Source organism: Corvus kubaryi, unplaced genomic scaffold (genome assembly GCF_017639235.1).
Source record: "Corvus kubaryi isolate FWS band 111438036 unplaced genomic scaffold, C.kubaryi_AGA036_p1.0 37392, whole genome shotgun sequence".
In the NCBI taxonomy this organism is placed as follows: domain Eukaryota; kingdom Metazoa; phylum Chordata; class Aves; order Passeriformes; family Corvidae; genus Corvus; species Corvus kubaryi.
In genome coordinates this window covers 13,485,513-13,511,351 of record NW_024581131.1, presented here as the reverse complement: position 1 = coordinate 13,511,351, position 25,839 = coordinate 13,485,513, and the positions used below count along the sequence as shown (strand labels likewise).

The window sequence follows — 25,839 nt, the reverse complement described above, 5'->3', positions numbered from 1 at the left end:
CCGGCCAGCCGAGCCGGCCCGAGTGCCGAGCGGGCGATGGGTGGCGGGGCGGAGGTTTGAAGGAGCGGCGGCGGCGGCTGCAGCCGGGCAGGTAAGGGCGGGCTGGGGGTGTCCCGAGTGGGGACGCAGTTGCCGCCGGGCGAGGAGCCGGGGTGCGGTCAGTTTTGGGGGGCCCCGGGAAGAAGTCGTTCCCCGAGCGTGGGGGGGGGCGGGGGTCTGCCCACTCGTGGGTCTGGCGCTCCGCGGGGTGGCTGGGGGCGGTGTGCGGGGTACCGATCGCCCGTCGGGGGCTGCTCGGGGGAGCTGCCCGGGCTGGCTGCGGCACCGGTAAAAAGTTCCCGGTGGCGCTGGGGAACGAGAGCAGGCGCCGGGAGGGGCGCTTGCCCCTTCGTCACCCACCGGGGAGCGGCGTGCGGCACCCCGCGTCCCTGCCGGGAGGGCCGGTGCCCTCGGGGCGGCTCCCATGGGCAGCCGGTTCGCCCCTTGCCCGGCAGTGGGGAGCCTCACTCTGCACCTGGCGAGGGCTCTGCGTGGGGAAGGGTGAGGTGTGACCGAGGGGGCAGGGACAGCCCCGCTCCGCTCGGGGCTGAACGGCCCGTGCGCACTTGCTGGGTGCGGAGCAGGGGAGGTGCTGCCCTGGGAGCTGGCGAAGGTCGGGGGGCCTCGGGGACGGGGGCTTTCATCCTCGCGTCCGTGCGTGACGGTGTCTGTCCCCGCCCGGGGCTGGGGGAGCGGAGCGGGGAGCAGAGGGGCGGTGGTCGGGCCGTGCAGTGGGGGCTCTCCCGGAGCCCACGCAGGACCCGCACGGGCCCCGCTGCGCTCCGTGTTTGCCGCACCAGCACGGGTGTCCCCGTTCGCAGGCGGGAGGAGGCGCGGGGCCCGCCTGGCTGCAGCCTGTTGCAGAAGTGGCTCCAGCCTGTGCCCGGTCCCGCGGCCTCCCTCCCTCCGTGCCGTGCCCTGCCCGGGCTCAGCCTTTTGCTCAGCCGAGGCTGCCGGCCGGCGTCCCTGCCCGCAGCCGGGCCTGGTCCCTCACGCTGCCCGGGGCAAAGATCGGCGGTGCCCGTGGGCCAGGAGGCGCTTCGTGGCCTCTCGGGTGCGCATAGAGCTGGGCCGAGCCGCCCCTCCTTCCTCCTGTCCGGTTACCTCCGCACAATGGGCACAGTGTGTGCCTGCGGCTTCCTCGGCGGGAATTACAGTTGCATGGGCAGGCACTTTATTCTTCCTGATCTCTCCTTTTCCCCCGAGGGTTCGTTTTCCAGCAGGCTGAGTTCAAAAAGGGCACGAGATACCGCTGGCAAGCAGTCTGGCGCTAAACAAACCTTTTTAGTCAGAATCACATGGATTAGACCCAACTTGCCATTCATATGCAGTGCTACCTGCGAGCTTCTCTGAATTTCACGGTGGCTGGGCTGCTAGTGTAAGTGCGAAGGCGGGTGAGATAGCACCCGAAGCCCCGTGACAGAGGTCTCCAGCACAGTTTACTGGGGTAGGTGTGTGTTGCTGGTGACTCTAGGGGCATATCCAGTGCAGACTGCCAGAGCTGCTCTCCTTCAAGGAGAAGCTCTAGTTCTGCCAGACAGCAATCTGAGAGCTGGCTGCCTAGGAGACTGCCAAAGACACCTTGTCTTCAGCCAGAGGTGAAGCTTGATGCGCAAAGTCATTGGGCTACTCTGAGCAGCACAGCTAGGTTCTGTCCCTGAGTAAGGAGCATTTTGGCACATGCTTTCTCTTCACCCTTTGCTCCCCAAATTCTGTCCCACCCACTGTCATGTCCCATTTTGTTCATCTCCTGCCTGCAGTAATTGAGTTTGGAGGACAGTTTGAATAGCATCATGCTGCCTTTTTATGGTAAATATGCTGTAAGGGAGCACTGTAGGATGGGTGGCTTCTCAGAGCAGCAGCAAGTCCATGAGACTGGGCAAGACTTAAATTCCCTTGGCTTATGATGCTCATGGTGTGTGTGGTGGCAGGATAGGAGGTGAAAGGCTGGCTTGAGGGACTAGTTTGTCTCTTGACTGTGCCCAGAATGATCTTGGAGCAGCTCTTTCCTTAGCACTTACTGTCAGTCTGGGTGCTGTGGGCTTGTGCTTACGGGAAATCCACTGGCTGTAACCAAGGCCACATAGTTTCAATGCTCTGATGATGAGGAGTGCAGGCTCAGCACTAATGGTAGGAAAAGAAGCAAACAAAAAAAAGCAAACGTTCTGCCAGCCCATCTGTGGGTACAGTGCTGAAGTCCAGCTTGCTTGGCTGCCAGCATCTTGCTCTTTGCTCAGATCCATGAGACAATGCCATTTCTGGGAAGCCTGACTCCAGGTGCAGCACTGCCATGGGTATAAGGCAGTTCATCCTCAGTAAGCCTCAAAACACATCTTTCAGAGTCCTGGGGTAAGTGAGGATGTCTTCATACAGTACCTGCCAGGGTTGGAGCTGGGGAACAGGATGTGTGAGAACAGACTCAGTATATTGATGCTTGGCTGTGTCTTGGGAGATGGGTAGTTGGGGTGGGAAGTGGATATTCTCCCCAGCCTTGTCTTCCTGCTGACCTTCACCGCCAGAAGGGAAAGTAGCCTGGCAGTACGAGGTCAGGGATGTGGATCTTTTTGGCTGTGGTTGAAAGCGAGCGGTTGTGATGAAGAATGAGATGGCCTTTCTGGCCCTGTCTCTTTAGGGCATCCCTTCCTGCCCTTCTCAGCTCTCACACCGTGGTCTGGCTGTATATTTTCTCTGCTTCTGGATGAGCTCAGCCAATACTTTAGGATAGCTAGGGACATATTAGACTTGCTCCAAATAACCTGTAGATGGAGGCATGTCCAGGGAGTATTTTAGTCTCTGTTGCGTGAACCCTGCCTAGAATGGAAGGCTTCATTCACTCATGATATCCCTCTCGAGGCCAACACCTTTCAGGACAGCTCCAAATCTCTGTCCAAATGAGGAGACAAGGACAATAAAGCACACTGTGCTCTGAGCATGGCAATGCTGGTGGTGGCAGCTTGTACTTCTGATCTTGGACAGCCCTCCTGGGGTCTGGAAAGGCAACAGCTGGCAGGGGAAGCTGGTGGTGTAGTACTTAAGTTCCTGAATTGTTGACTTGAAGCAGTAGTCTGAGGGGAAGGGAAACCCAGGTCAAACAAGCTTAAGGGGCCTTTTAATGTGTGTTTTGACTTGGAGGCATTTTGTTGCCGTTCTCTGTCAGGGTGCCCCTTGCCCTTCCCAGCTTAGCTTAGACTTGGCATCTCTGGAGAAAGACTCTTTTTGGCTTCCCAGGAGGAACTACATGTCTGGCAATGTGTGCAGAGCCCTGCTGCGAGATACTGACTGCCTCCTGCCTCCAGATGCCTTTTCCAGAAAGCCATTTAGAGCCACAGATTGTTACTTGGATAACTCCCTTCCCTGATTCATTAGCAATGTGCAGTCTCTCCTGTAATACTCAAATCTGCCTGTGCCAAAGGCTGAAAGGGAGAGGCCATGTCTTTTAATAACCATGTGATGGAGTTGGAAAAAACTTTTGGACACGTAATTCTCTGGTGGCCTGAGTTGATGGAAACACTCCAAGGGAGAGATACAGCTGGGCCCTGAGGGAGAGGGCACTGCAACTGCTTTTGGGTGTGTGAGGGGTAACTGCTTGTGGTTTCTGACCTTGCTTTCCCCCAGCGTCACCCTAAGCTCTCCTGACCCCACCTGGAGAAGGCAGGAGACCTGGAAATCGGTCCCACCATGCTGCAGATCTTGCAGGTCCTGTATGGTGCTGTGTAAACAACTGCTGGTAGCTGGGTTGCAACCATATGATGTGGACTCCATCCTGGAGATGAGACTCCTTGCCATGTGCAAAGGGGAACTCTGCTGTCCCAGTGCTGCTGTGTATGACAGGCACACATCTGTATTAGCCCACTCAGTATTAGCTCTGCTGAAGGGGCCTTTGCTTTTCGAGCTCTTTGCTATTGAAAGTACTCAGTGTTGTTGCCAGCAGCTTCTGCTTCCTAGCCCAGGTGGAGGAATTTGGCTCTTACCTGCTGAACTGTTTCCTGGAAATGTAAAGCTCCAGCAGCACCAGGGTGAGGGTTGTGGGGTGTATACCAGGAGGGTTTGGCACCCTGGTTCATATCCTGTTCCTGCTGCTCCAGAAGTATCCGTCTTTGAGTTTCCTTTCTGAGACCCCTTTGGTCTGAGGCGGGAGCTGATCAGGACAAGCAGAGTGGGGATGGTGGAGGAGACAGATGTCTGTTTAGTGACTTGTGTCGTAGGGTCCATACATGTCCTTTCTCACTGGCTGCCACCTTGTAGCCAGAATCTGAGGGAGACTCACAAAGCAGAAGTTTTGTTGGGCCTTGTTGCTGAAGGAGGGTTTTGCTGAGCAGTGCAGTGCTGTACTTCACTCTTAGAATTGCTGGATTTCACTGTTCAGGTAGCAGCTGTTGTTACCATTTTTTATTTCCAGCCGTTGTTGGGATTGATGTCGCCTCCCTTCTGTCATATTGTGCTGTGCTGGGCTGGCCTGGGGTCTGCTGTGTCTAGAGGGTGCAGGAATACAGCACACACTGCACACTTATTTCTCTGAGTTTTTAGAACAGACAAGACACATGCTTTTAGTAGATTTTTACCCGCTTTTAAGGTCCTGCTCCTGCTGCATCTTAGAGCAGTGATATGTGGATAGAGGGTCTTTAAAACAAAATTCCCAATTCTTGTCTGATTCTTTTGCCCCAGCATATTTGTATGTCTGTGCTTCTGTTTTGGGCTTTCTCCTGATAAGGAGATAATAATCCTTCCAGCTTCCTGGGAGAAGGGCTTATCCATTTCATCCTGCAGTTGTGGAATGTGTGTGCCCAGCTCTGTGGGAGTTGTAGGAAAGGGGTGCACTGGCAAGATCCCAGCAGAAGAAGAGGATTTCCTCTGAGGAGGAGTAACATGTGCAGACTTCTCTGCTCTCTTCAGCACGAGTTGCGTGCATGGTGTTCTTTGCCTTTGCTTTCTCTCTCCTCTGCCTTTACTCCTGGTCTCTCCCTGTACGCATCTATTTGGACAGACTCACTTAACTGCCATTATGGGGCTGCCCAGGGCATGTCATGGGGGCTCAGGTTACTGGACACGATAGTTAATGCCTTTATTGCCTCACAAGTTAGACACTTGCTGTTGTTATCATGTTTGGGAGGGAGCCAGAGAACTTGCATCCCTCCCCCAGCTCCTCATCCTGCTGGAGGATTGGTGTGAGGACTCACATGTGTTGCGATGCAACATGGTGGCTGTGGCTTTGCCAGCAATTCTGGGGACACGTGTACTGCCCTCCTTGCAGGCGTGGGGAACGTGCCAAGGACAGTGCAGTGATCTGGGACTGGGAACATGCAGCATGCAGGTAGTCATTCTCCCCTGGGCTGTCTGGGTAGCCTTTGGTGACACCGAGCCATGCTTTGTGACAGGCTGGAGGATAGGGACAGGACCAAGGTGTTGGGTGATCTTCTCTATGCTTTTGGATGTGCGGGGCCCTGTCCTCAGAGCTCTCTCATGCAGCAGCTCTTCATGTGACCGTCCTTTGGGTTTCAGGTGACAGCAAGCTCCAAAACTCTCAAGTACAGCTGAGATGTCTTATCTGCCCTTCAAGCTGAGAATCCTTGGTTAGAGAGGTTCCTCACAGGCACCACCAGGCCGTGCCAACTTCTCCAGCTGTTCCTAGCCGCTCCTGCAACATTGGCAGCCTTCAAAGGTTAGTTATCATGTGTGTTAAGTAGATGGTTTACATGTGGTTGCTCCCGTGCTGTTTTAGTGCTTCTAAATCAGTAAAAGGGATAATTGCATGGCAGAAGGGCTGTGGGTATTTGGGACCTGTGGGAGGTTCTGGAGACAGCACTGGCACTTGTAAGCCCCCATAGCCCAGTTCTTGGGAGGGAAGGACCAGATTCTCCACATGAATCCTTTGAATAAAGTGTGATCCCATCTCTGTGGCTGTTCACCTGAGTATGCGTGTCTGGGTCCTTCTCCCCGAACACTACTATAGTCTATTGCTTATTTCATGTGTAGTGGGCAGTAAGTCACTGGGACCTGGACTGAGGAGCTGGAACAAGCTCTCTGGGCCAGGGAAAATGGGAAGACCCCCTTGTGAAGGCTGTGAGCTTTTGCTGGCGTTGTTCTGTCCTAGCAGCGTCTTTTCCCTCTGTCCTTTACATCAAGTGTTTCTTTGGGGCCACTGTTCTCAGTGGTCATCTCTCTCTCCCTGCCCCTCATTAGTGTAGGGCTTGGCATGCCAGCAGGAGGGAGCCTCAGCATGTCTACGCCTTGATCGGATTTGTCAAGGCTCCTTCCCTTTTCTTCCTGTTCATTGAGGTCTGAAACAAAGCAAACAGAGGAGAGGAATTCCAAAGAACAGGAGTGAGGGAAGAGAGGAACGCTGGAGTGACAGGCTGCCTCTGCACACACACACCCCCTTGGTCTGGTGGGGCAGAGCTGGTGGCAGAGCATTTCAGGTGGTGAGGCCATTCCTTGGCACTCCTGTTCCCAGCTCTGGCACCAACTGCCTTTCTCCCTGTGCTGCGGGGCTCCTATCCTCACTGCTCAGATAGCTTCTGGAGCCTCGGGCTTGCGGCCTACTCTGCACGGGCACGTGCGCCTGAGCACGGCTTGAGGGAAGCAGGGCACTATTTGAACTGCTTTGTTTGTCATGGGCTGTGGTAAAAGGTTTCCCTCTGTACCTGTGTCAGGAAATCTTCCCCTGCCAGGCAGATCCAAAGGAGCCCGGCATGGAGCTGAACATCCTGCCTGGGTGCCAGGGCAGCGAGGCACCGGCCCCTCCCCATCTTGGTGCCAGATAAGTGCTGGAACAAGGCCCTTTTGTGCAGACAGGTGTGTGAAGTGGAGACAAATGTGCTCTGGCGCTCATATTGTTTCCCAGGAGGCAGGAGACTCAGGAGGGGAGTCATGGCCAGCCAGACAAAGCTGCCACAGGTAAAGCTTTGTCCAGTCTGATAGATCTCCTTGCTCCCTCCTTTGTCATCCTCAGGCCATCACGCAGTTTGCCCTTCATCCTGCCCTCGACACTCCCATAGTTTGGATCAGGGAAGGCAATAGGATTCTCAACAGCCCCAGTACGAAGCACTTGAGGGGAAATACATCCCTGCTAGTAACACCCCCCTCCTTGCACTTAAGCCACAAGGAACAGACTTTAAGCCACAGCCTCTTCTTTCCTTTCTTTTTTCTTCCTTGTTCTCTACCTTCTGGCAATCTTTGCGCTCCATAGTTTAATTAAAGAGCAAAGCAAAGTGCTTAGACTCCAAAATGTGCAGATTAAGGGGTTACTAATCCTCTTCCTCAATGGGTGCTCACATCCTGTCCAGCCTGTTATCAAGCTTCTGTTCCCTGAGTGGAAACTTGGCCAAACTTGAGGCCTCTACCTCTCTTCCTGCTTGCTGTGCTGGAGAGGAAGGGCAAGGGGTGACAGGAGAGCTGTGGGGGAGAAGCAAAGTGAGTTTTGGGCTTACAGAGGTGGGTTCTCAAGGTGGGTTTGTAGTCAGCACTGGCTGTCTTTGCTTTTTGTGTCCTGTCTGGGTTTGGTGCTCCAGGACCAATAAAGCAGGGGTTTGGTGTTTTTATTTTGGTATTTTGAGTGCTGTCTTTCTATTCTGACAAAATAACCTTTCTGTCAGAGGAAACAACTGCTTCCCTGTGTGAGTGTGCATGTGTATTTATATGCTGGGTGATTTGGTTCAGGTCTGTGCCTTCCCTGTGTATACACCCCTCTCTTGATTTCCCAAGAGTCTCTTCTGTGCTCTTATGCCCAGTGTATGCCCAAGTGAGCCATGCTGCAGCACTGCTGGAAGAGCAGGGCTCCCTCACAAGAGTAGGAGCCTGGTGCCTGGCAGTGCTGCATGAGGCCGGTCGTATTCTCATCTGGGGAAGCTGAGATCCCTTTTTAGGACATACAGTGTCAGTGAGAAGGGAAAGGTGGAGTATTTGTGGATTCAGCAGGAAAGAAGGAGTAGTGAGGATGACTGTAGTGGGAAGCATAAGGCTCTTCCTGGAAGCATCCTGGAAGACCTGATCACAGGATGGTCTGAGCTCTTTTGGCTCTGTCCCACTCCTGGTGCAGGCTGGGCACTGCACAGAGGTTGCTGTGGATTGCAGAAGACGTGAGCTTTTGTCCTCAGCCACTGATCTGCTGCCTGATTGAGTTGAGCTATGCTGTTTCTTCCCTGCCTTTGTCCTTTAGTGTGCAAGTTCAAGGTTTAGCTCAGCAGTGTGAGAAGCCCCAGGGAGGACAACACACGGAGCAGCAGGAGGGGAGGAGGGCTGGGAATGGTTAGTAATGGGTTTGGATGTTGGGAGTATTCTCCTTTCCACTGCCTGGCTTTGGGAACTGCCTCCCCTCTGGGATCCACTTCCCCTCCTTTTTTTGCCCCCATCAGTCACCACCTCATTTCCAGTTTGCAAGATGCCCTATATGCTTTTTTTGCAGGTAAATTTTGTGTCTTAGCCTGGACAGCAGTTTTTCCTCCACAGTGTTGTCAGAGCCTCTTGGCAATGTGCAAGCTTCTCTGTAGCTCAGAATCACTTCTGGCCTTACAAAATGCCCAGGGCACCCTGAGTGGATGGCACTATTGCTGCTTGGGTTTTTAGAGCCTGCCCTGAGCCATTCTGGTTTGCTATTTATAGTGCAGTTATTCCATTCCTGTGTGGATGAGCTCTGCTTTCAGCCTCACTTGGGCACTGAGGGCATTGGTGCTAGGAATAGCTCTGGACAGGGAAGATACAGGAGTGGCTGCGTGAGCACAGTCCCAGTTTGGGCTAGTCCCTTGTGGAAGATGTACCAGGCTGCATCCGTGAGCTCAGCTGCTTTTCATGCAGAGGAAGTGAAGGGATTGCCTTTCTTTGTTGGTTGGTGCCTTGTGTGTGCCTAGCTGCTGAACTAGAGTTTGGCATTGTGAGAGATGGAATTTGGAAGAGTTGCTCCAGTGACTGATACTAGCAGGACTAGTGAGGGACTGTGGTGTCATGAGCCGATGGCACAAAGCTATATCAGTAGAGGATTAGGTTGGTTATTAGGAAAAAGCCAGAGGGTGGCTGGGCACTGGAAGAGGCTCCCCAGGAAAGTGGCCACTGCAGCAAGCCTGACAGAGTTCAAGAAGCTTATGGACAATGCACTCAGGCACATGGTGTGATTTTTGAGGTTGTCCTGTGCTGAGCTGGGAGTTGGGCTTGATGATCCTTGCGGGTCCCTTCCAACTCAGGATATTCTATGATTCTGTGCTGGGCAGTTGGCATGGCAAGCCCTGCTCCTAGCATGTCCTTCAAGCAGTGACAGTGACCTTGTGTATCCTGAACTGCTGCCCACTGGGGCGGGTGGATCCCTTGTGGTGGGGTACCTGCCATTCCTCGAACAGGGCCCTGCTCTCCTCCCCCCAGGGAGTGTTTGCTAACCCTGAAGGAGCTCGAGCTAAAGCCTGAAAGGAGCCTGCAGCACAAAAAAATCAACACCCCTCTCAGCACTGCTGCTTGGGCAGAGCTGCTCCAGCCTTTTGGCTCATGATGCCCTCAGCTTGTCTGGAGACCAGAGCTGGACAAATAATTAATTGCTTGATTTAGTGCCCAAAATGAAAAGCTGGAGGGGAAAAAAACTCAACACAGACAAATTTGAGAGACTCTTTATCTTTTCTTTTAAATGTAATGCAGCTCAATTACAAACAAAACAATGCAAAATGAGACTTTTTTGCTTGGAAAACAGAGCATTTTGTTCTTGTCCAAAACTTGTAGTGAAGGAGCAAATAGGTCTGAGCTGTCTGGAAACTGCAGTTTTCAATCAATAACTATTCAGCCAAAAACACTTACCCAGTTCTGCTGGTAACAGTGCACAGCAGGCACCTGACAGCCTGGCTCACGGCCATGCCCCTGGCATGTCCCCAGAGGTGGATGGTGTCGTACCTCTTGTGAGCTTTTCCAGGTAGAGTGCCAATCTGGGGTTGTTGGAGTCCCTTTCTCCCTTTTTTGCTGTAATTAACCTAATTAATTTTGCCTGAGGTGATGCAGACTCAACAAGCATGTGTAGGGGATAGGTTTGGCCTGTTGTGCTGGGATATGGTCTCTTGTCCCACCAGAGAGCATCTCCTGGTGCAGGATGTTCAAGAGCATTTAAGGGGAGCAGAGGGATTTGGGACACGGGGTTAGTCCCTACCCATGGGCACAGCTAGCTGGAAATTTGGGGTGCCAGTACTGCACAGGATGAAATTCCCACCCCTTGCTGTATTGGCATGATGCCTGCTGGGTGTTTCAGCTGTGCTGATGGCAGAGCTGGAACTGGTGGAGGGCTTGCTGCAGGCTGATTTGGATAAAAGCTGGAGTTCCCGGCTGCTGACCCTGCTCAGCTCTGACCCCAGGAACTGCTGCAAACCCACAGCAGTGAAAGTGTCAGGAAATGGCAGGGGTGAATAGGTATTGATGCCCATAGCACATCCGGAGACTAGGACATGGTGAACCTAATGGATTCAGAGCTGGCCATTAGCTGCAGCACAGACATCAGCAAAAATGCAGATAGGAGAAACCTAATCCCATCAGAGAGGAAGGGAGCTGGAGATCAGCCCCAATGCTGCTTCTGTTTCAAGAGGCAGTTGGGGCCCTCCTGCACAGTGCCCAGGCCTGGTCCCTCCTGTGCCAAGCCGTGCTGGCCAGGGAGGCATGTGGATGAGATTTGATTCAGGACTTCGTAGCCTCTGTGTCTGTCCTCAGGTAGGCTTGTGCCTCACCAGGCCCAGAAAAAGGCCAGTCAGTGTTGATATTTCACCTGCTGAGTATCCTCTTAGCATGAAACAACTTGTAGTCCAGGGAGGTAAAGATGGAAGCAGTGTGTTAAACACTTACCTCCTCTGTGAGTTTCTCAGGGGTCTCAGCAGCACATTGTCAAGGTCTCATGTCAGGAGGAGGCACTGGGGTCACCTCCAGGTGCCAGGTTGGAGCAGCACTGGTTCCCCCACCAGGCTGTGCAGGAAATGGGCTCAAGCGGGGAGCCCATGACTGCCATGGACATGCAGGGTGCTCCCTTGCCTCAAGCCTGGCACTGTGGTCACAGGGCTAGCTGAATGCTGGGGGAAGGTGGACTTCTCCAGAGCCATGTCCACCCAAAGGGTTGGACAGCCTTTGGGTGAAGGGCTTTCTGCTGGCAGGGAGTGGTTTGGCCCTGAGAAGTGATCTTTAATTCTAGCCCAGACTGAGATCCAGCTGGTAGTGTTGGCACATCTGGGTGGGTGTCCTGAGCAGTGTGTCCAGTGTGCTGCAGCTTGACACACGCAAGCCTTCAGGGTCCATCCTGCTCTTTTCTTACTGCAGTGAGAGACAAATGCAGCACATGCAGAGGAGTGCAAACCAGCACTCTGGAACCTTCCAGCTTCTTCTTGGGCTTAAGAGGGGTGAGAGCACTTGGGGGCTGTGTTGCTATCTGGGTGGGCGCCCTTTACTTTGCCTGAGAGTTGTGGCAAAATGCAGCTGCCCAGCTCGTAAGCACTGCAGGATGTCTGGTAGGCTTAAGCCTCCTATGCCACACCTGCACACTCTGCCGTGGCACTGGTCTCTCCACATGTGCCCCGCATGCCCTCCATTCATGGACAGCTGAACCCAGTGCCTGGTTGCGGGCAGGGAGACTGACTCTGCAAAAGCAGACTGGGCCTAGTAGGGCCTTGCGATCAGAGTCCCTGCCAAGAGGAGCTGCTCCCCTGATATATTCCTGGGTTTCTGACATGGAGAGGTAAGCAGCAAGGCGTTCCTGTGTCAGACCCAGCCTGAGCTTGCTGGTTTCCTGTGGGAACAAGGAAACAGTCTTGGTGACAAGAGTCCCTGCTTCGGCCAAGTTTGGAGCTTCAACACCCTTCAGAGACTTTTAGTTCCTCTTCCCCGAGTGCTATGGTCCCACCAGAGCAGGAGAAGATGGCTTTTCAGTGTGATCTCTGCAGAATAAAAAACTGAACTCGGAGTGGCAGAATTGTGTATGTGGTAATCTTACGGGCCCGGGGAGAGCTTGATGTTTGAGAATGAGCTGTAACTGAGGCACAGCTGCCTGTTCTCCCAGGAGGATCCTTTCCAGGATTTTCTCAGCAGCTTGGTGGTGTCTGGGGGCAGTGGGGAGACGAGGATGCTTCCTTCTTTTACAGCCTATGTTGGTATCCAACTCGGGTGCTGCTGGATCCCACCTCTAGAACATGGTGGCTGTTTGGCACACTTTGCTCTTTTCAGGGAAATACAAAGGTGAAATTCTCACTTAAGGTTTGTTTATCACAAGACTGGGAAGGGAGGGACAGCATGGTAATCCGGAGCATGGGGTTTTAATCCTGCTCTCCTGGCCAAATTCCATTCCGCCTCTGTAAATTCCTGCAACTATCCTGCTCTGCACTGCCTGTGTGGTATCTGCTGGCTGGCACAGCCCCCCTCAAGTGGCAGCATTTCAGGCATGGGGAGCGGGACAGGGAGGTGACCCTGAATCATAAGGCACTTTGTCAGATGGGTGCTGCAGTACACACTTTAAAGGTGATCTGCTGAATGAGGAACCAGCCTGTCCCCTCCCATCTCTTTGTAAGAGCAAAAGTGATTGTCCCCAGTTGCCTCTCTTCAAAGTGTGGTGCCTTTCCCGAGTTGTCAGTCTGGCTGTGCAGCTCTTGTTGCAGCTTTTGGGCCCTTTCTCACCTCCTGCAAACCTGGGAAGTTGTTGTGTTGGGCTTCTACTGAGGCAGTCTAAGCAGGTCAGCTAAAGTCACTGTTCCAAAAATGACACCTGGGAGAAGAATTTGCAGTTTCTGTCACCTACAGCTAGGTAAGAGAACAGGCACCATAGCTCCATGAAATCACTCCTCTCCTGGCTGCCCCGCAGCTCTTTACTGGGACCAGCCAGGCTACCTCTTCACTTGTAATGCCTGAGGGGGAGGCAGTAGAGGGGGCAGCAAACCTGGGGCTGTCCCAGTGCCCCTACAGGCCTCTGGCTTGGGCCCCACAGACAGTGTAATTGTGCCTCAGCATCCCTCTGCAGGTGCGCATTAGCTCTAGAAGATACAACAGGCTAAGACACCCACCCTGCCATGGGCCTTGCTGCCAACTGTGATGTTGTAGAAAAACAGAGCTGCTCCCCTCTGTGCTTGCAGGGCTGGAGGAAACACGGTAATGTGATGGCAAAATTTCCACTGCCAGCTCTCCCTAAACATTAACTGCTCACCTGACTATTACTGAGCCGTAGAGAGCGAAGGCTATTCAGGCTGAGCGATGGGGCCTACAAAAAAAGGGGATTTCCTGCAAAAAGAGTGGATTTTGGAGGAGTGGAGTGCCAGTACATGGGCAGCTCTCAGGGGGGAGCCTGGGGCAAGCAAAGTTGCTGCACTTTCCCAGGAATGAAGGTTGCTTGTGCATGGAAGGGTGGCTGGCAGGCAGCCAGCTTTGGGCTCCTGCCCACGCCTCAGAGGTTGGTGTGAGCATGCACTGCTGTTTGTGCAGCTGCCCAGCTCTGCTGGCATGACATTCCCTGTCCCCTGGCCGTTGCCCTGTTGTCACTGGAGGCAGGGTGTCCCAGGCATGAGACAAGACCTGGGTCCTGCCTGCCCCTTCCCTGGTATCTGCTGTCAGCTTCTTCCAGCGAGAGAGGTGCCTTTTTCTGTCCCAGTGGCCATGTCCCCTGAGCCTTGCTGAAGCAGGAGCTGCTTGCTCCTGGGAAGAATGTGGGGGAGGGAGGATAACCTGCTGTGAACAGCACTTCTGCCCCGCACCCGTGCTGGGGTTGGAAGCCGGCAATATTGGGAAACCTCTCGTCTTACTGCTGGCTGCGCTTGTCTGGTGAGCAAGGAGACTGAGGAGGGAGGGCGGAGAGGCCCAGGGCTATGACTGCAGGGCTGGGAAGAGCCGGGAGGCTTGCGTGCTGTGCCACGGCCGCTGGTACTCACTGTGCCCCTTGCCCAGCAGCTGCTTCCAGCCTTGCCCTCTGCTTGCTGTGCCTCTAATGTTTCACAGAGGAGGAGAGGCTGTGTAGCTGCCTTCTGGCTTGCCATCTTCCCTCCACCCCCATAAACATCCTAAAAATGCCCCTGCCGTGCCTGTGCTCCCCAGCAGCCTACCTGCTCCTGCCCTGGCTGGAGAGGGGCCTGGCTGAGTCTCAATGCACTCGGTCTGGTGCTGGGAGCAAACAAGGTATGGGGGCCAGGAAAAGCGTGTGGAGAGGCTGTGGAGGTCCGCTGGAGCCAGGAGGAGGTTTCCTCTCCTGAAGCAGTGCTGTTGGCGGTGGGCTGCAGGAGGCCTGGACTGCTCCCAAAGCATGGGTAAGCCCTGCGTGGCCATGCCTCAGCTGGAGCACATGATGGATACCTCGGGGCAGAGGGAGGACGGTTCCGAGAGCGGAGCATGGGCCCCGGGCGGGCTGGGGGAGCAAAGGCAAAGGCTCCTGCCCCGGGGAGCCGCTGGCTCAGAGGAGCAGCAGGACAGCGCGGGCGTTTCCTCTCGCTGCCGGGGCAGGGCTGGCCCAGAAGGGCGCTGTTGAGGAGCCGCTGCCTGTTGCACCGGCGGCTCTGCAAGGGCAAGCAGGAGCTGCCCGAGCGGGAGGTAAGCGTGCCTCCCAGGGCAGCGATCTGCGTGCGGCTGTGGCTGCGCGGGCAGGCCGGGGCCCGCCGCGCCTCGCCCGGGGCTCTGGGGCGGGGGCAATTCACTGCATCGGGAGTGCTGTGCAGGCCGTCTGCATCCCACTCCCTCTGCCTGCTGCCGCTCCTGGCCCCCTCCCGCCACACCAGGTGGTGGGACTCCAGGCGCCCGCGGCATTGAACATCCCCGGCAGGGCTTCTCCTGCTCCAGCCCCGGGCCAGGGCTGCCGCCTTTGCCCAGCCCCGGGGCCGGCGCGGGGGGGAGCAGCAGGTAGAGTCTCTCTTTGCATAGTTAGCATTCCCAGCCCCGGCCTCCTGCTCCTCCTCCCGCCATCCTGCTCACTCCTGGTGCGCTGGGCAGGTCTGGTTGAACACTTCACCCTTTCAGTGAGCCCTGCTCTTCTGGGCCAGAGCAAGGATGAGACAGCAGGGGAACAGTTCTTTCCCTTTCAAATCCGCAGTGGGGCTTGCACTCTGCTCAGCTGAGGAGCAAGTGCTCTGATGGTGGCCAGCATCTCTTCTCTCTGGGTAGCAGCAAGGTCTGCATCCCACCCTCCCCATACCTGCATCCCAGGTTGGCCGTGGAGCCCCTCTTTGCCAGTCACGGGCAGAACAGGCGGGCTCTGCCTCTATCCCAAGGCCCCCAGAGATCTCTCAGCGAGGACAAAGCCTTCTGCACCTGCCCCAATAAAGGAGGAGACAGGAGCTAGGAAGGGGGTAGATAATCCTGATGCTTCCTTTTTTGCAGTAAAGGAGGGATATTGAGGCCTGGGAGTGGGAAGGGAGCTGGAAGGAGGATGGATTCCTCCCAATTTACTTTGGGCAACTCTGCGCCCCTGGCGCTGGGGGCTCTTGAGTAGAAAGCGAATTTAATCTCTTGTTTTGTTTGTTCTTTCTTCCTCTGAAAGGGGGGCCGGCGGGGTGTGCGGGGGGAGCTTGGGTTTGAGAGCAGGGAGGAGGGGGAAAGTGTCAGATCTAGAAGGGAGGAGTAAAGGGAGGACGAGGAACGGCAGCCCCAGGAGGGAGCAGCAGCAGTGGGCTGCCAGCCGGCTTGGGAGGCGCCGGGGAAGGAGGAGGCAAGGGGAGAGGCAGGTAAGGAAATCAGTGCCTGGGGGAAAGGCAAGCAGCCAGGTGAGGAGCACGACAAGGGGTGGCAGGAGGGGTGGGGGTGCTATGAGGTGCGGCATGGATGGATCCTTGGGTGCCTCCGGGAGAGGTTTTGGAAACTGACTTGCTGCTGGTCCCATCCAGTCCCGCAGAATTGCCATCCTAGTATGTTCACATGAAGGCTGGGCACAGAGTACCATTCCTGCAGTGAGGGGCCATGGGGGCAAGTGGGAGCAGGACGGGTGCTGCTGTGTGCCACCACCTTATCTCTCTCCTTCATTTGTGCTAAAGTTGCTTCCCTGCCCCTCATCTTCCCCGAATGCTTGGTGCTGGCTGACGTCCCTGGCCTTTCCTCACCATGCCCCCCTGCCATCCCCCTCTGGCCTGGCCTGGATAGCCCTCCGACTTTGTGTGGACCTCGGCACGTGGGGCTGGAGACAGGCTGGCAGCAGCATGTGGAGACCTTGCCATGTCCAGCATGGCCCGTGGCTGTGGCAGAGAGAAGGGGTGCCTGGGCCTGGTGTGTTCCATGTGTCAGCTCCCCCTTCCCTGCTATGCCTGTGCTTGGCCTGCTCTATAGAGCACAAAGGCAGGTCAGTGCCGGGCCTGGCTTGCAGGGAGCTGTGATGCCAGTGGGACATCTCCACCAGGAAAAGGGGTGCAGCTCTCAGGGGCCATGGCTACTGCCACGGGAGCTCAGCTGTATCTCCAGTGAGCTGGCGTGGCCACGCTCCCGCGTGCTGGCCATACCCCAGCCCTTGTAGAGCCTGGGTATCCCTCACTGCGGGTGGATGGAGCCATCCATCTGCAATTCCTCCAGCGGGCGTGAGCTTGCACCCGGCCCCAGGGGCCGCGGGGAGGGAGGGTCAGAGGCGGCCGTGTGTGTTCTCCCAGGCTCCAGCCCCCGCGGCCCCTTGGGCATCTGCACATCAATGGGCTCCAGCGGGGTGTGTGCAGGGGGAGCAGGCCCTAATCCGGCCCATTCAGCCCGACGGCAGCTTTTGTTGAGCCTCCAGATGTTGCTGCGCCGGGGGCGCGGAGCCGCGGGCAGGGGTGCAGAGCGAGGGCAGGCTGCGGCGGGGACAAGCGTCCCCTTCCCCGTGGGGTCTTTGCCTGCCCGGGCACCTGGCTCCGCGGGATCCCGGGCGGGGAGCACGGCTGGCCGCGTCGTGGGAGCGTCCCGCCGGCGGCGGAGGGATGAGAGCAGGGTAACACGAGTGGCAGAGCCGCGGCGGGGTGAGGAGGCTGCCCCGGCCGCCCGGTGTCCCAGCGCGGCCGGGGAGCGCCGTTCAGCGAAGCGTCTCGGGTTTTCCCACCGAAGTGGGCGGGCGGCGGCGCTTGGTGCGGGAGTTTCCCGAGCCCCCGGCCCTGCGTGGGCTGCGCTCCAGCCCAGGCGGCGGGGGAGGCACCGCGCCCCTCCCACGGGCACGCTGCGGGACCCGTCTGGGACTCGCTGCCCGGCTCGGGAGGGCCTCAGCATTATTACCTCTCCCCTCTGTGAGCCCTAGGCCTGTGGGATGCCAGGGAGCAAGGCACAGAGCTGGGGTAAAAACCTCCTGGAGACCTCCTGGAGACCTCCTTCCTATCCCCATTCTCCTTCATGTTTGAGCTCCCCCCCACAGGCTCTGCAGTCCTGGCAGGATGGCGGGACAAGTCTGGGGGGCAAATGTTCCATCATGGGCAGGAGTGTGCTGTCTGGAGAGGTAATGGGTGTCTGTTTCGCTACTTCACTTGCCCAGGTACTGTCCTGGAGGGAGCAGATGATGGAGGATGTCCTGCTGGGGGGATGTTGACACACCTGGGGGCAAACTACTGGTGACACCTCTCTCTTTTCCCCTGTCCCTCACAGGCTCTAGGATGCCAGGGCCAGCCGGACTCGGGCTGCCCACCTGATCCTCGTTGCCTGTGTCCTGCACATCATGTTGCGTTCCTGGCGCATGAAGCTGAAGTTGCTGCTCGCCACAGTGACCCTGGCCATTCTCCTCTCCTGGCTCTACCTCTTTGTGGGCAGCCTCGAATGTGAGTGAGTCCTTCTTGTCCTCCTCAGATCAAGGGACAGTCCACAATTGAGGGTGGGCAGCAGGGGATTAGGGGTGGTTGCTCTGGCCATGCAAGTCGCTGCAGGTGTATCTGACTTGAGAACATCTTCAGGGACATCTCTGGAGATCAGGGGAGCAGAGCTGAGATGTTGGCTGGGCACTTGTGAGGTGTGCTGGGACCTCTCAGTTGTGGCTCTGCCCCACCATTGACACCTGGGCTCTCCTGGCCTTGCCATGCCCTTTGCATACCCCATCTCTTCCACAGATGGCCGCTTCCTCCTGCTGCCACCGTGTCTGGGCGAGCAGCCGAGCCGGGATGTGGAGCGGGAGGCGCTGGCCTCGCGGGTGCGCAGGGTGGAGGAGGAGAATCAGCAGCTCCGTCTGCAGCTCGGCCAGGCTCAGGCGGAGGGCAGCGACGGCAGCCCGCAGTGGGGGGCTTCTGCCGAGGACAGAGGCCCCCCCGGGGGCGAGAGGAGCAACCGCACGGCCTGCCCCAAGCAGCGGACAGTGCACAAGTGTGAGGTGGGTGGAGGCACTGGCACGGTGGCATCGTGGATAGGCAATGTCAGATGGGAGGCTGGGACCCTGTGGAGCATGGATGTACGTGCAGCTCACCTGGCACTGCTCTCCCTATGCTCTGGCCATGCCAGAGCCTCATCCTGGCTCTTCATGGTGCTCAGGGGGCCACAGTCAGTGGGTGAGGGTATCTTCCTTCTCCAGAGAAGGAGACCAGACAGAAAGAGTGGCAGCAAGACTCCTGCTCCCTGCTTCTTAGTTAGGGAACCCCCACCTCTCTCTGGGGCTCCTTCTGCATGGGAAGGGTTGGGTTTTGGAGTCTGACCCTGTAGTGTGGTCCCAGGAAGGAGCTGACAGCCCCCACAAGGAGGGAATGTCCAGTCTCAAGAAGGTGCTGTTTGTCTCTGGGCAGCTCCTTCACGTCGCGATTGTGTGTGCCGGGCACAATGCAAGCCGGGATGTGGTCACCCTGGTGAAATCCATCCTCTTCCACAGGTAATGGGGAGATGTTGTGCCAGAGGCCTGCTGGTTGGGGTTCTCACATGAGCTGCTGCAGGCTGCAGCAGGGCAGTGCTGCAGAAAAGGGGCTCTAGGACCTCTCTCTACCCCTTGTGCCACTGCTTAGAGCGACAGAGGGGAATTTGTTTCCCCCCAGAGGGTTTTTTTTCCATTTGCCCCTTCAGCTGATGTCTGTACCATGGGAGGAATGGGGCACCATGTTCTCTTCATTCTGCTGTGATGCTGAGTGTTGCTGTGCTTGCCCTTGGCAGGAAAAACCCCCTCCACTTTCACTTCATCACGGACTCGGTGGCCCACCAGATCCTCCAGACGCTTTTCCAGTCCTGGATGGTGCCTTCCGTCCACGTCAGCTTCTACAACGCCGATGACTTGAAGGCAGGTGCTTGCCCTCCCTTTGCCCTGTCCCAAGCCAATGCTCAGAGGGTCGAGGGGACAAGTGGATGGAGGGTGATTAACTTTTTCTTGCTGATCCCTGGCTCACCCCCTTTTCTTTCTGGGCTTGTTGCTAGTGCTGCTGAGAGGGGAGCACAAGGCTGTTACTGGAAGGGTGGGGAGGCCCCTTGCAGTAGCACTTCCCTGTGGCAGAGCTGACTGCCCCAATGAGACACTGGCATCAGGGGGGAGTTTCTGGTGGCTGGAAGAAGTGCTCCAGGCTCGGCTGGCTCCACAGCTCTGCATGCCCTTCTGTTGCTTGCCTCCTCTGCACGGGGTGCCAGGACACGCTGCTGTCCTGACCAGGCAGGGGAAGGGCATGGCCAGGCCCAGCCCTGAGGTGTGTTGCCTTGCAGCCAGAGGTGTCATGGATCCCCAACAAGCACTACTCCGGCATCTACGGGCTGATGAAGCTGACACTTACCAAGGCACTACCCTCCAACCTCTCCAAGGTCATTGTCTTGGACACGGACATCACCTTTGCCACTGACATTGCTGAGCTCTGGGCTGTCTTCGGGAAGTTTTCTGGTGAGGACAGGGCGCCCATGGGGCCCTGGCAGGGCCTTGGGTGCTGGGCTCAGGGTGGCAGTGCCTGCCTGCCACAGCACCAGCACAGTGGGTGTCCTTGGGCCCTCTGAGCCAACAGCAAGATGAGCTGCGTCCATGTTCCTGTGTTTCCTCAGAAAAGCAGGTGATTGGGCTGGTGGAGAACCAAAGTGACTGGTACTTAGGCAACCTGTGGAAAAACCACAAACCATGGCCAGCCCTGGGACGTGGCTTCAACACGGGTGAGTGTGGGCTTCCAGGGTGGGAGGTGCAGCCTCATGGCACATCCAGCTGAGGTGGCACTTGGCACAGGGGGACTGGGAGAGGCTGAGGTAAAGTAGGAGAGTGGTGGGCACAAGAGGACTGCTACAGCATCCCAGGGTTGTGCGGGTGGGCACAGAGAAGTGACATCTCCCAGGGGCTGAAGACATGCAGGCAGCTGTGCCTCAGCTCTGCAGTGGCTGGGTGCTCTCTCGGTGACCCAGTGCCCTCTCCCCTGGCACTCAGGGGTGATCCTGCTCCTGCTGGACCGCCTGCGTCGCCTGGGCTGGGAGCAGATGTGGCGGCTGACAGCAGAGCGGGAGCTCATGAGCATGCTCTCCACCTCGCTGGCCGATCAGGTAACTGTCCCTCCTCTGGGGCAGGTCGGTCCTTCTGCATTCCCACAGCACTGCTGGCACAGGGGACCTTCCTCGTCCACCCATGCACTCACGTTTCTCTCTCCTAGGATATCTTCAATGCAGTGCTCAAGCAGGACCCATCCCTGGTGTACCGGCTTCCCTGCTTCTGGAACGTGCAGCTCTCTGATCACACCCGCTCGGAGCAGTGCTACACTGAGCTCTCGGATCTCAAGGTGGGTGGGGTTGCTGCTTTTGAGACTGGGGAGGGCCTGAAGGACAGTGCAGGCACTGGAGGTGCAGGGGAGTCAGCATGGGGTCTGAGGGCTTGGGGAGCCTGGTGCTGCTGACTTCCCTTTCATGGGGTGACACACTGCTGCCCAGGTGATCCACTGGAACTCGCCCAAGAAGCTGCGGGTGAAGAACAAGCACGTGGAGTTCTTCCGTAACCTCTACCTGACCTTCTTGGAGTATGATGGGAACCTGCTGCGCAGGGAGCTTTTTGGCTGTGCCAGTCTTCCCAGCCCACCCAGGGACCAGGTGAGGCTGACTGCGACTCTGCCCCCAACCCCAGAGCTTTGTGTGGGCAGAGACCTCATGCAACCTCTCCTGGGGCTCCGACTCTCCCTCACCTTCATGGTGTTGCAGTTGCAGCAGGCACTGGAGGAGTTGGATGAGGATGATCCCTGCTATGACTTCCGCCAGCAGCACCTCATGCAGCACCGCATCCACCTGTTCTTCCTGCAGTACGAGTTCCTGGCCCTTCCCAACCCCACCGATGTCACCCTTGTGGCCCAGCTCTCCATGGACAGGTACTTGCTAGTAGGACTGGTGAGAGGTTGGAACCCATCTCTGCTCCTCTGGGCAGGCTCCACAGCTTCGGAGCTACCAGGGAATTTCATTTCATCATTCTCACACCCCAAGCTGGGAGCATCAGTTCTTCCTGCTCCCTCCTGAACCGGGCTTGACTGGCACTCGGCTCCCCAGAGGCGCCCGGTTCTGGGTTTGGCTCAGAAGCTGCTGCGGGGCAGGTGTGCAGCTCAGGCCGTGCCCTGTGCTCCACAGGTTACAGATGCTGGAGGCCATCTGCAAGCACTGGGCGGGCCCCATCAGCCTGGCGCTGTACATGTCAGACGCCGAGGCGCAGCAGTTCCTGCGCTACGCCCAGGCCTCGGAGGTGCTGAGCGCCCGCCGCAACGTGGCCTACCACATTGTCTACAAGGAGGGGCAGTTCTACCCCATCAACCTGCTGCGCAACGTGGCCTTGGCCAACACGCAGACGCCGTACGTCTTTCTGACAGACATCGACTTCTTGCCTATGTACGGCCTCTACGATTACCTCAGGTAAGGCTTTCTGCAGCCAGCTCTTGCTCAATCCGCTGGGCTCCCCAAGCACTAGAGTTTCCAGGAAATGCCCTGGGCAGCAGCTCTCAATGGGCAGAAACTGTTTCCTTTGTGTTCAACCTTGGGATCCTGCCCTTGCTTTTGTCAGACACTAGCAGATGAGGAAGGGGCTGTGGCTGTGAGGGTTGCCCTGTTCCTCCTGTCCCTGCGTGGTACCACCGCAAATTGTCAAAACCCATTAATACCCATGTGGAGTGGTGGGCAGGCTGGAAGGGATGAGGAAGGAGGCTGTGGCCGTGCCTCACAGTCAGTGAGACCTCACACCTTTCCTACTACCATAGGAACTCCATCCAACAGCTGGAGCTGCCCCAGAGGAAGGCAGCTCTCATCGTGCCGGCATTTGAGACCCTGCACTACCGTCTGACCTTTCCCAAATCCAAAGCAGAGCTGCTCTCCATGCTGGACATGGGCTCCCTCTACACTTTCAGGTAGGAACTAGCACTGTCCCACCATCCAAGCAGAAACCAGCTGTGTACCCTTGTGCCTTGGGGCTGTGCACCCCCGGTCTCAGAGGGGGGTAGCAGACCCCCTGCATCCTCTCCTGTCTCGGTCTCTCATTTCCATCTCTCCCCGTAGGTACCACGTGTGGCCAAAAGGCCACGCCCCAACAGACTACGCCAAATGGCGGACGGCCACCGTGCCCTACCGCGTGGCATGGCAGCCCGACTTCGAGCCTTACGTTGTAGTGAGGCGAGACTGCCCCAGGTATGACCAGAGGTTCGTGGGCTTCGGCTGGAATAAAGTCTCTCACATCATGGAGCTGGATGCGCAGGTGGGTGAGGGGCTCCTGGCACCACGGAGGCGCTGGGTGTCGGGGGCTGGTGGCTGGGCAGTGATGTGTTTGTGCCACCACGCCGATGATGGTAAGAGCTGCTGCTCTGTCCCCAGGAGTATGAGCTGTTGGTCCTGCCCAATGCCTTCATGATCCACATGCCCCACGCTCCCAGCTTCGACATCTCCAAGTTTCGCCTGAGTGCAGGGTACCGGGGCTGCCTCCAGACACTGCGGGAGGAGTTCCACCAGGACCTGTCACGGCGATACGGAGCTGCTGCACTCAAATACCTCACTGCCGAGAGAAGCCTGTGATGCCTGGGGACAGTGGGTGCAGGGTACAAGCAGCACACTGGAGAAGGGAGGGTGCAGGGCCTCCCTCCTGCCCCTGCCCCTGCCACAGCCCGGCCCGAGGGAATGGAGTCAGCAGCACAGCCTCTGCAGCCCACCCAAGGGATGCCTGTAGATAAGATGGAAGACATCAGCTGCAAGAACAGGCAGTGCCTGCAGGTCAAGCTGCTGCAGCCTTCCTGTGTTGCAGGGGAACCTCCCCATGCCAGGGGCCAGGGTTGGGGTCTCCTCCCTTCCCTCTTTTAGCGGATGTGGATTTCCAGTCTTTTTTAGCTCACCTCACCTTGAGGCCTGGCTCCTCCAGAGACCTGGGAGCTGTACCTTACCCTGTTCTGCCTCTGCTCAATGGTCCCAGGTCCCAGTCCTCCAACACCCCTCCGGGGCTTTGGTGAGTTGGAGATGAAGTTGTAGAGCATCCCTTTACATCCTTTGTGGAGGCAGGCCCAGAGGAAGCCTCCCAGCACCCTGGGAGGAGTGGCCAGGGAGTACTGGGAGTAGTTGGAGCCTTGGGTCAAGCCCAGATCAAGGCTGGCTGGTTAATGGGGGGAAATATTATTACTCCCCATCTGTATGGATGCAGTCTCCCGTGGAGCTGGCCCTGTACAGGTGGTGTAGAAGTCACCCACAGCAGGATGAGCTCCCAGAGCAGGATGGGCTGTCTGCTGTCCCCAGCAGTGAGCTCCCAGGATGGACCTTCCTGGAGCAACCGTGCTGGTGACAGACCCTGTCTTGTGCTGGCATTGCCCCACAGGGCAGGGCTGCCAACCCTTCCCATGGGCAAAACAGCAGCTTCATGGGCCAGCACATGCTGGGAGAAGTTCCCGGCGGGGACCACCCTGCTCTTCTCCAGCTCTTGGCAGCACAGTTGTTGCCATCAACAATCAGGGATGTGGCTGACACTGGACAAGACCATAGCTGAGCACTGTGGCAGGAACCCCATGCTGGGAGCAGCTTGACTGGACACTGTTCTCCCGCTATCGCACACTGGAGCACAGAGGATGCATTGCTTTCCTCACACTATTTAAATTATTTAATACTTTCCTCATAAGAATTCAGTAATTAGGGTGTCTGGGTTTGTTCGTTTTTTTTTAATCTTTTCTTCTTCCCAGATGATTTTGCTGGTGGCCCTGGAGGCTCTCCAGGCCAGTTGCTGCTGCAGCCTCCACTGTTCTCTTCTTAGCTTTGCTCTGGGCTGCAAGAGCCAGCTCTGTGCAGGGTGAGGATTTCCGTCCGCGGTGGGAGCGGCTAAGAGGAGCCATAGAAAGCGCGGGGTATGGAAAGGGCACAAGCGCCTCTTGCTTAGTCTCTCTTTTTAATTTAATTTTTAAATTAAAGCTTTTTTATTCTTTTTCACATTCTTGTTAGAACTGCCTGGTTATTAATTTCTTTCTGCTGTGAGCCTGCTCATGTTCCCTGGAGGGAAGGCAGCAGGAGGAGAGCAACAGAGGAGTAGCCCGAGCCTTGGCTGGGGAGAAGCATCACTGGGCTTGCTCTGCCTGGTGCATTGGGAACCCTTTCCTGTTGGCTGGGCACTGTGGGAGGGTTGGGGAACAGCAGTGGCAGACACAATTAGTGCCGGTGTTACCAAGGGTCAGGCACACAGGTACCCTGAAAGGGCTGGTGGTTCTGACTGAGGTGGGCTTAAGGCTGATGGTTCCCATGCTGCAACAGGACCCAGGCAGCCTGTCCACACAGCCAGCACGCCTGAACTGGAGCCTGGGGCATCGCAGCTCAGGCACAGTGTCAGTTTAATCACACCCAAGTAGAAGAAACTGTGGTTTCATGTGGCAGTGCTACAGCTCATCCCTGAGAGCCTTGGCTTTATAAGACTCTTAGAAATAAAAGCTGGCTCTTAGGCCCCACGAGATGCCAGCCTCACATTCAGGGGGGAGGATGAGGATGGTTTGCCAGCAGCAAGTGTTGAGGCTTTATTTGGGAAAGGGCTGGGAAGACATTGCTCATCACTGTGAAGCCAAGTGCAGCTCCACCCCACCAGTCCCTAGCAGACAGCTTTTGTTTAACACAGCCAAAGCTCACTGATATTATGCTGCTGCTGCACTAAGCAAGATCAGAGGGTTAGATCAGATCTCGATGCTGCTAGAGATGTGGAGCAGTGCTGAGATGGAGCAGGCCTCTTCTAGATGATTCTTTGGTGGATAGGAAGCAATAGAAATGCTGGCTCTGTGTTGTTTTGGAAGGTGTGCTGGCATGCCTGTAGCAGGAGGGCTGTACACCATCATTTTCATATAGGCTGTACACCATCATAATCCTTCCCAGCCTAGACAGTCCCTAGCCCAAAATGTGCCTGCAAGGGTGGAGGTACCTGGAAGTAAGCCCAGCTCGGGTTGGTCTCCGTGGGCCCTCTGCCGGGCAGCATCAGCTGTGAGGCACTCACAGAGTCAGAGCCAGGGAGATTATCTGAACTGAGCACAGCCCCTTTTGGAGCTAAAATTCATTTCTCCTAACGTAGTGCCCTTCTCCCTGCCAAGAAAACGAGCTGGAGCATTACACAGCCCTCGCAGAGAGCCACGCTCAGAAACCCCTCCTGGGGCTGGGGACTTGCTATGGGCACGGCTACAGCCCCTGTGCCTGTGGGACCCACTGTCCCCACCTGGTACATACAGCTAAGGAGACAAGAGATTTTACTGTGTTTTATTTAGTAAAATGTTAAAATAAATAAATACAAATTGATCAGATGCTCTTTACCCCCTCCCCCCAACTTTAATTTGCTAAAATCTAAACACATTTGTACCAAAACTGAAACCACAAGGAACTTGAAGGCAGCAGATACTGCAGATCACTATGAGCATCAGGCTAAAAAAAATAGAGATATTTAAAAAACCCAAACCAGTTCACAAGTGGGTGTTCTCATGGTGTGATTCTGTGACAACAGAGCAGTACCAGTCAGAAAGGGCATTTTACACCAGGGCCTGCAAGGATGGGAGATTGATGGCAAATGGG

General features: G+C 56.5%; 1 protein-coding gene across 5 annotated transcripts; it reads left to right on the top strand.

Annotated features, from left to right (window-relative positions):
* Positions 1 to 13: 13 nt before the first annotated feature.
* LARGE2 (LARGE xylosyl- and glucuronyltransferase 2) lies at positions 14 to 24,231 on the top strand. Of its 5 annotated transcripts, XM_042038699.1 has the most exons (16): positions 14 to 91; positions 5,539 to 5,698; positions 17,533 to 17,702; positions 17,988 to 18,244; positions 18,651 to 18,733; positions 19,009 to 19,132; positions 19,546 to 19,717; positions 19,873 to 19,977; positions 20,243 to 20,355; positions 20,463 to 20,588; positions 20,737 to 20,892; positions 21,001 to 21,164; positions 21,418 to 21,696; positions 22,038 to 22,184; positions 22,333 to 22,528; positions 22,645 to 24,231. In XM_042038699.1, the coding sequence occupies exons 3-16, from the start codon at positions 17,603 to 17,605 to the stop codon at positions 22,840 to 22,842; spliced, it is 2,220 nt and encodes a 739-aa protein (XP_041894633.1). In that variant the 5' UTR covers positions 14 to 91; positions 5,539 to 5,698; positions 17,533 to 17,602; the 3' UTR covers positions 22,843 to 24,231. The 5 variants fall into 5 exon arrangements, with proteins under 5 accessions (XP_041894633.1, XP_041894634.1, XP_041894637.1 ...); XM_042038700.1 differs by lacking the exon at positions 5,539 to 5,698; XM_042038703.1 differs by lacking the exons at positions 14 to 91; positions 5,539 to 5,698 and adding an exon at positions 13,688 to 13,782.
* The last annotated feature ends 1,608 nt before the right edge of the window (positions 24,232 to 25,839 follow it).

What these genes read in the sequence shown, in the direction of transcription:
- LARGE2 (XM_042038700.1), top strand. Translation starts at nt 17,603, where the DNA reads ATGTTGCGTTCCTGGCGCATGAAGCTGAAGTTGCTGCTCGCCACAGTG. An exon ending in ACAACGCCGATGACTTGAAG is followed by an intron (nt 19,133 to 19,545) that starts GCAGGTGCTTGC and finishes GTTGCCTTGCAG; the next exon opens with CCAGAGGTGTCATGGATCCC. An exon ending in GGCTCCCTCTACACTTTCAG is followed by an intron (nt 22,185 to 22,332) that starts GTAGGAACTAGC and finishes CTCTCCCCGTAG; the next exon opens with GTACCACGTGTGGCCAAAAG.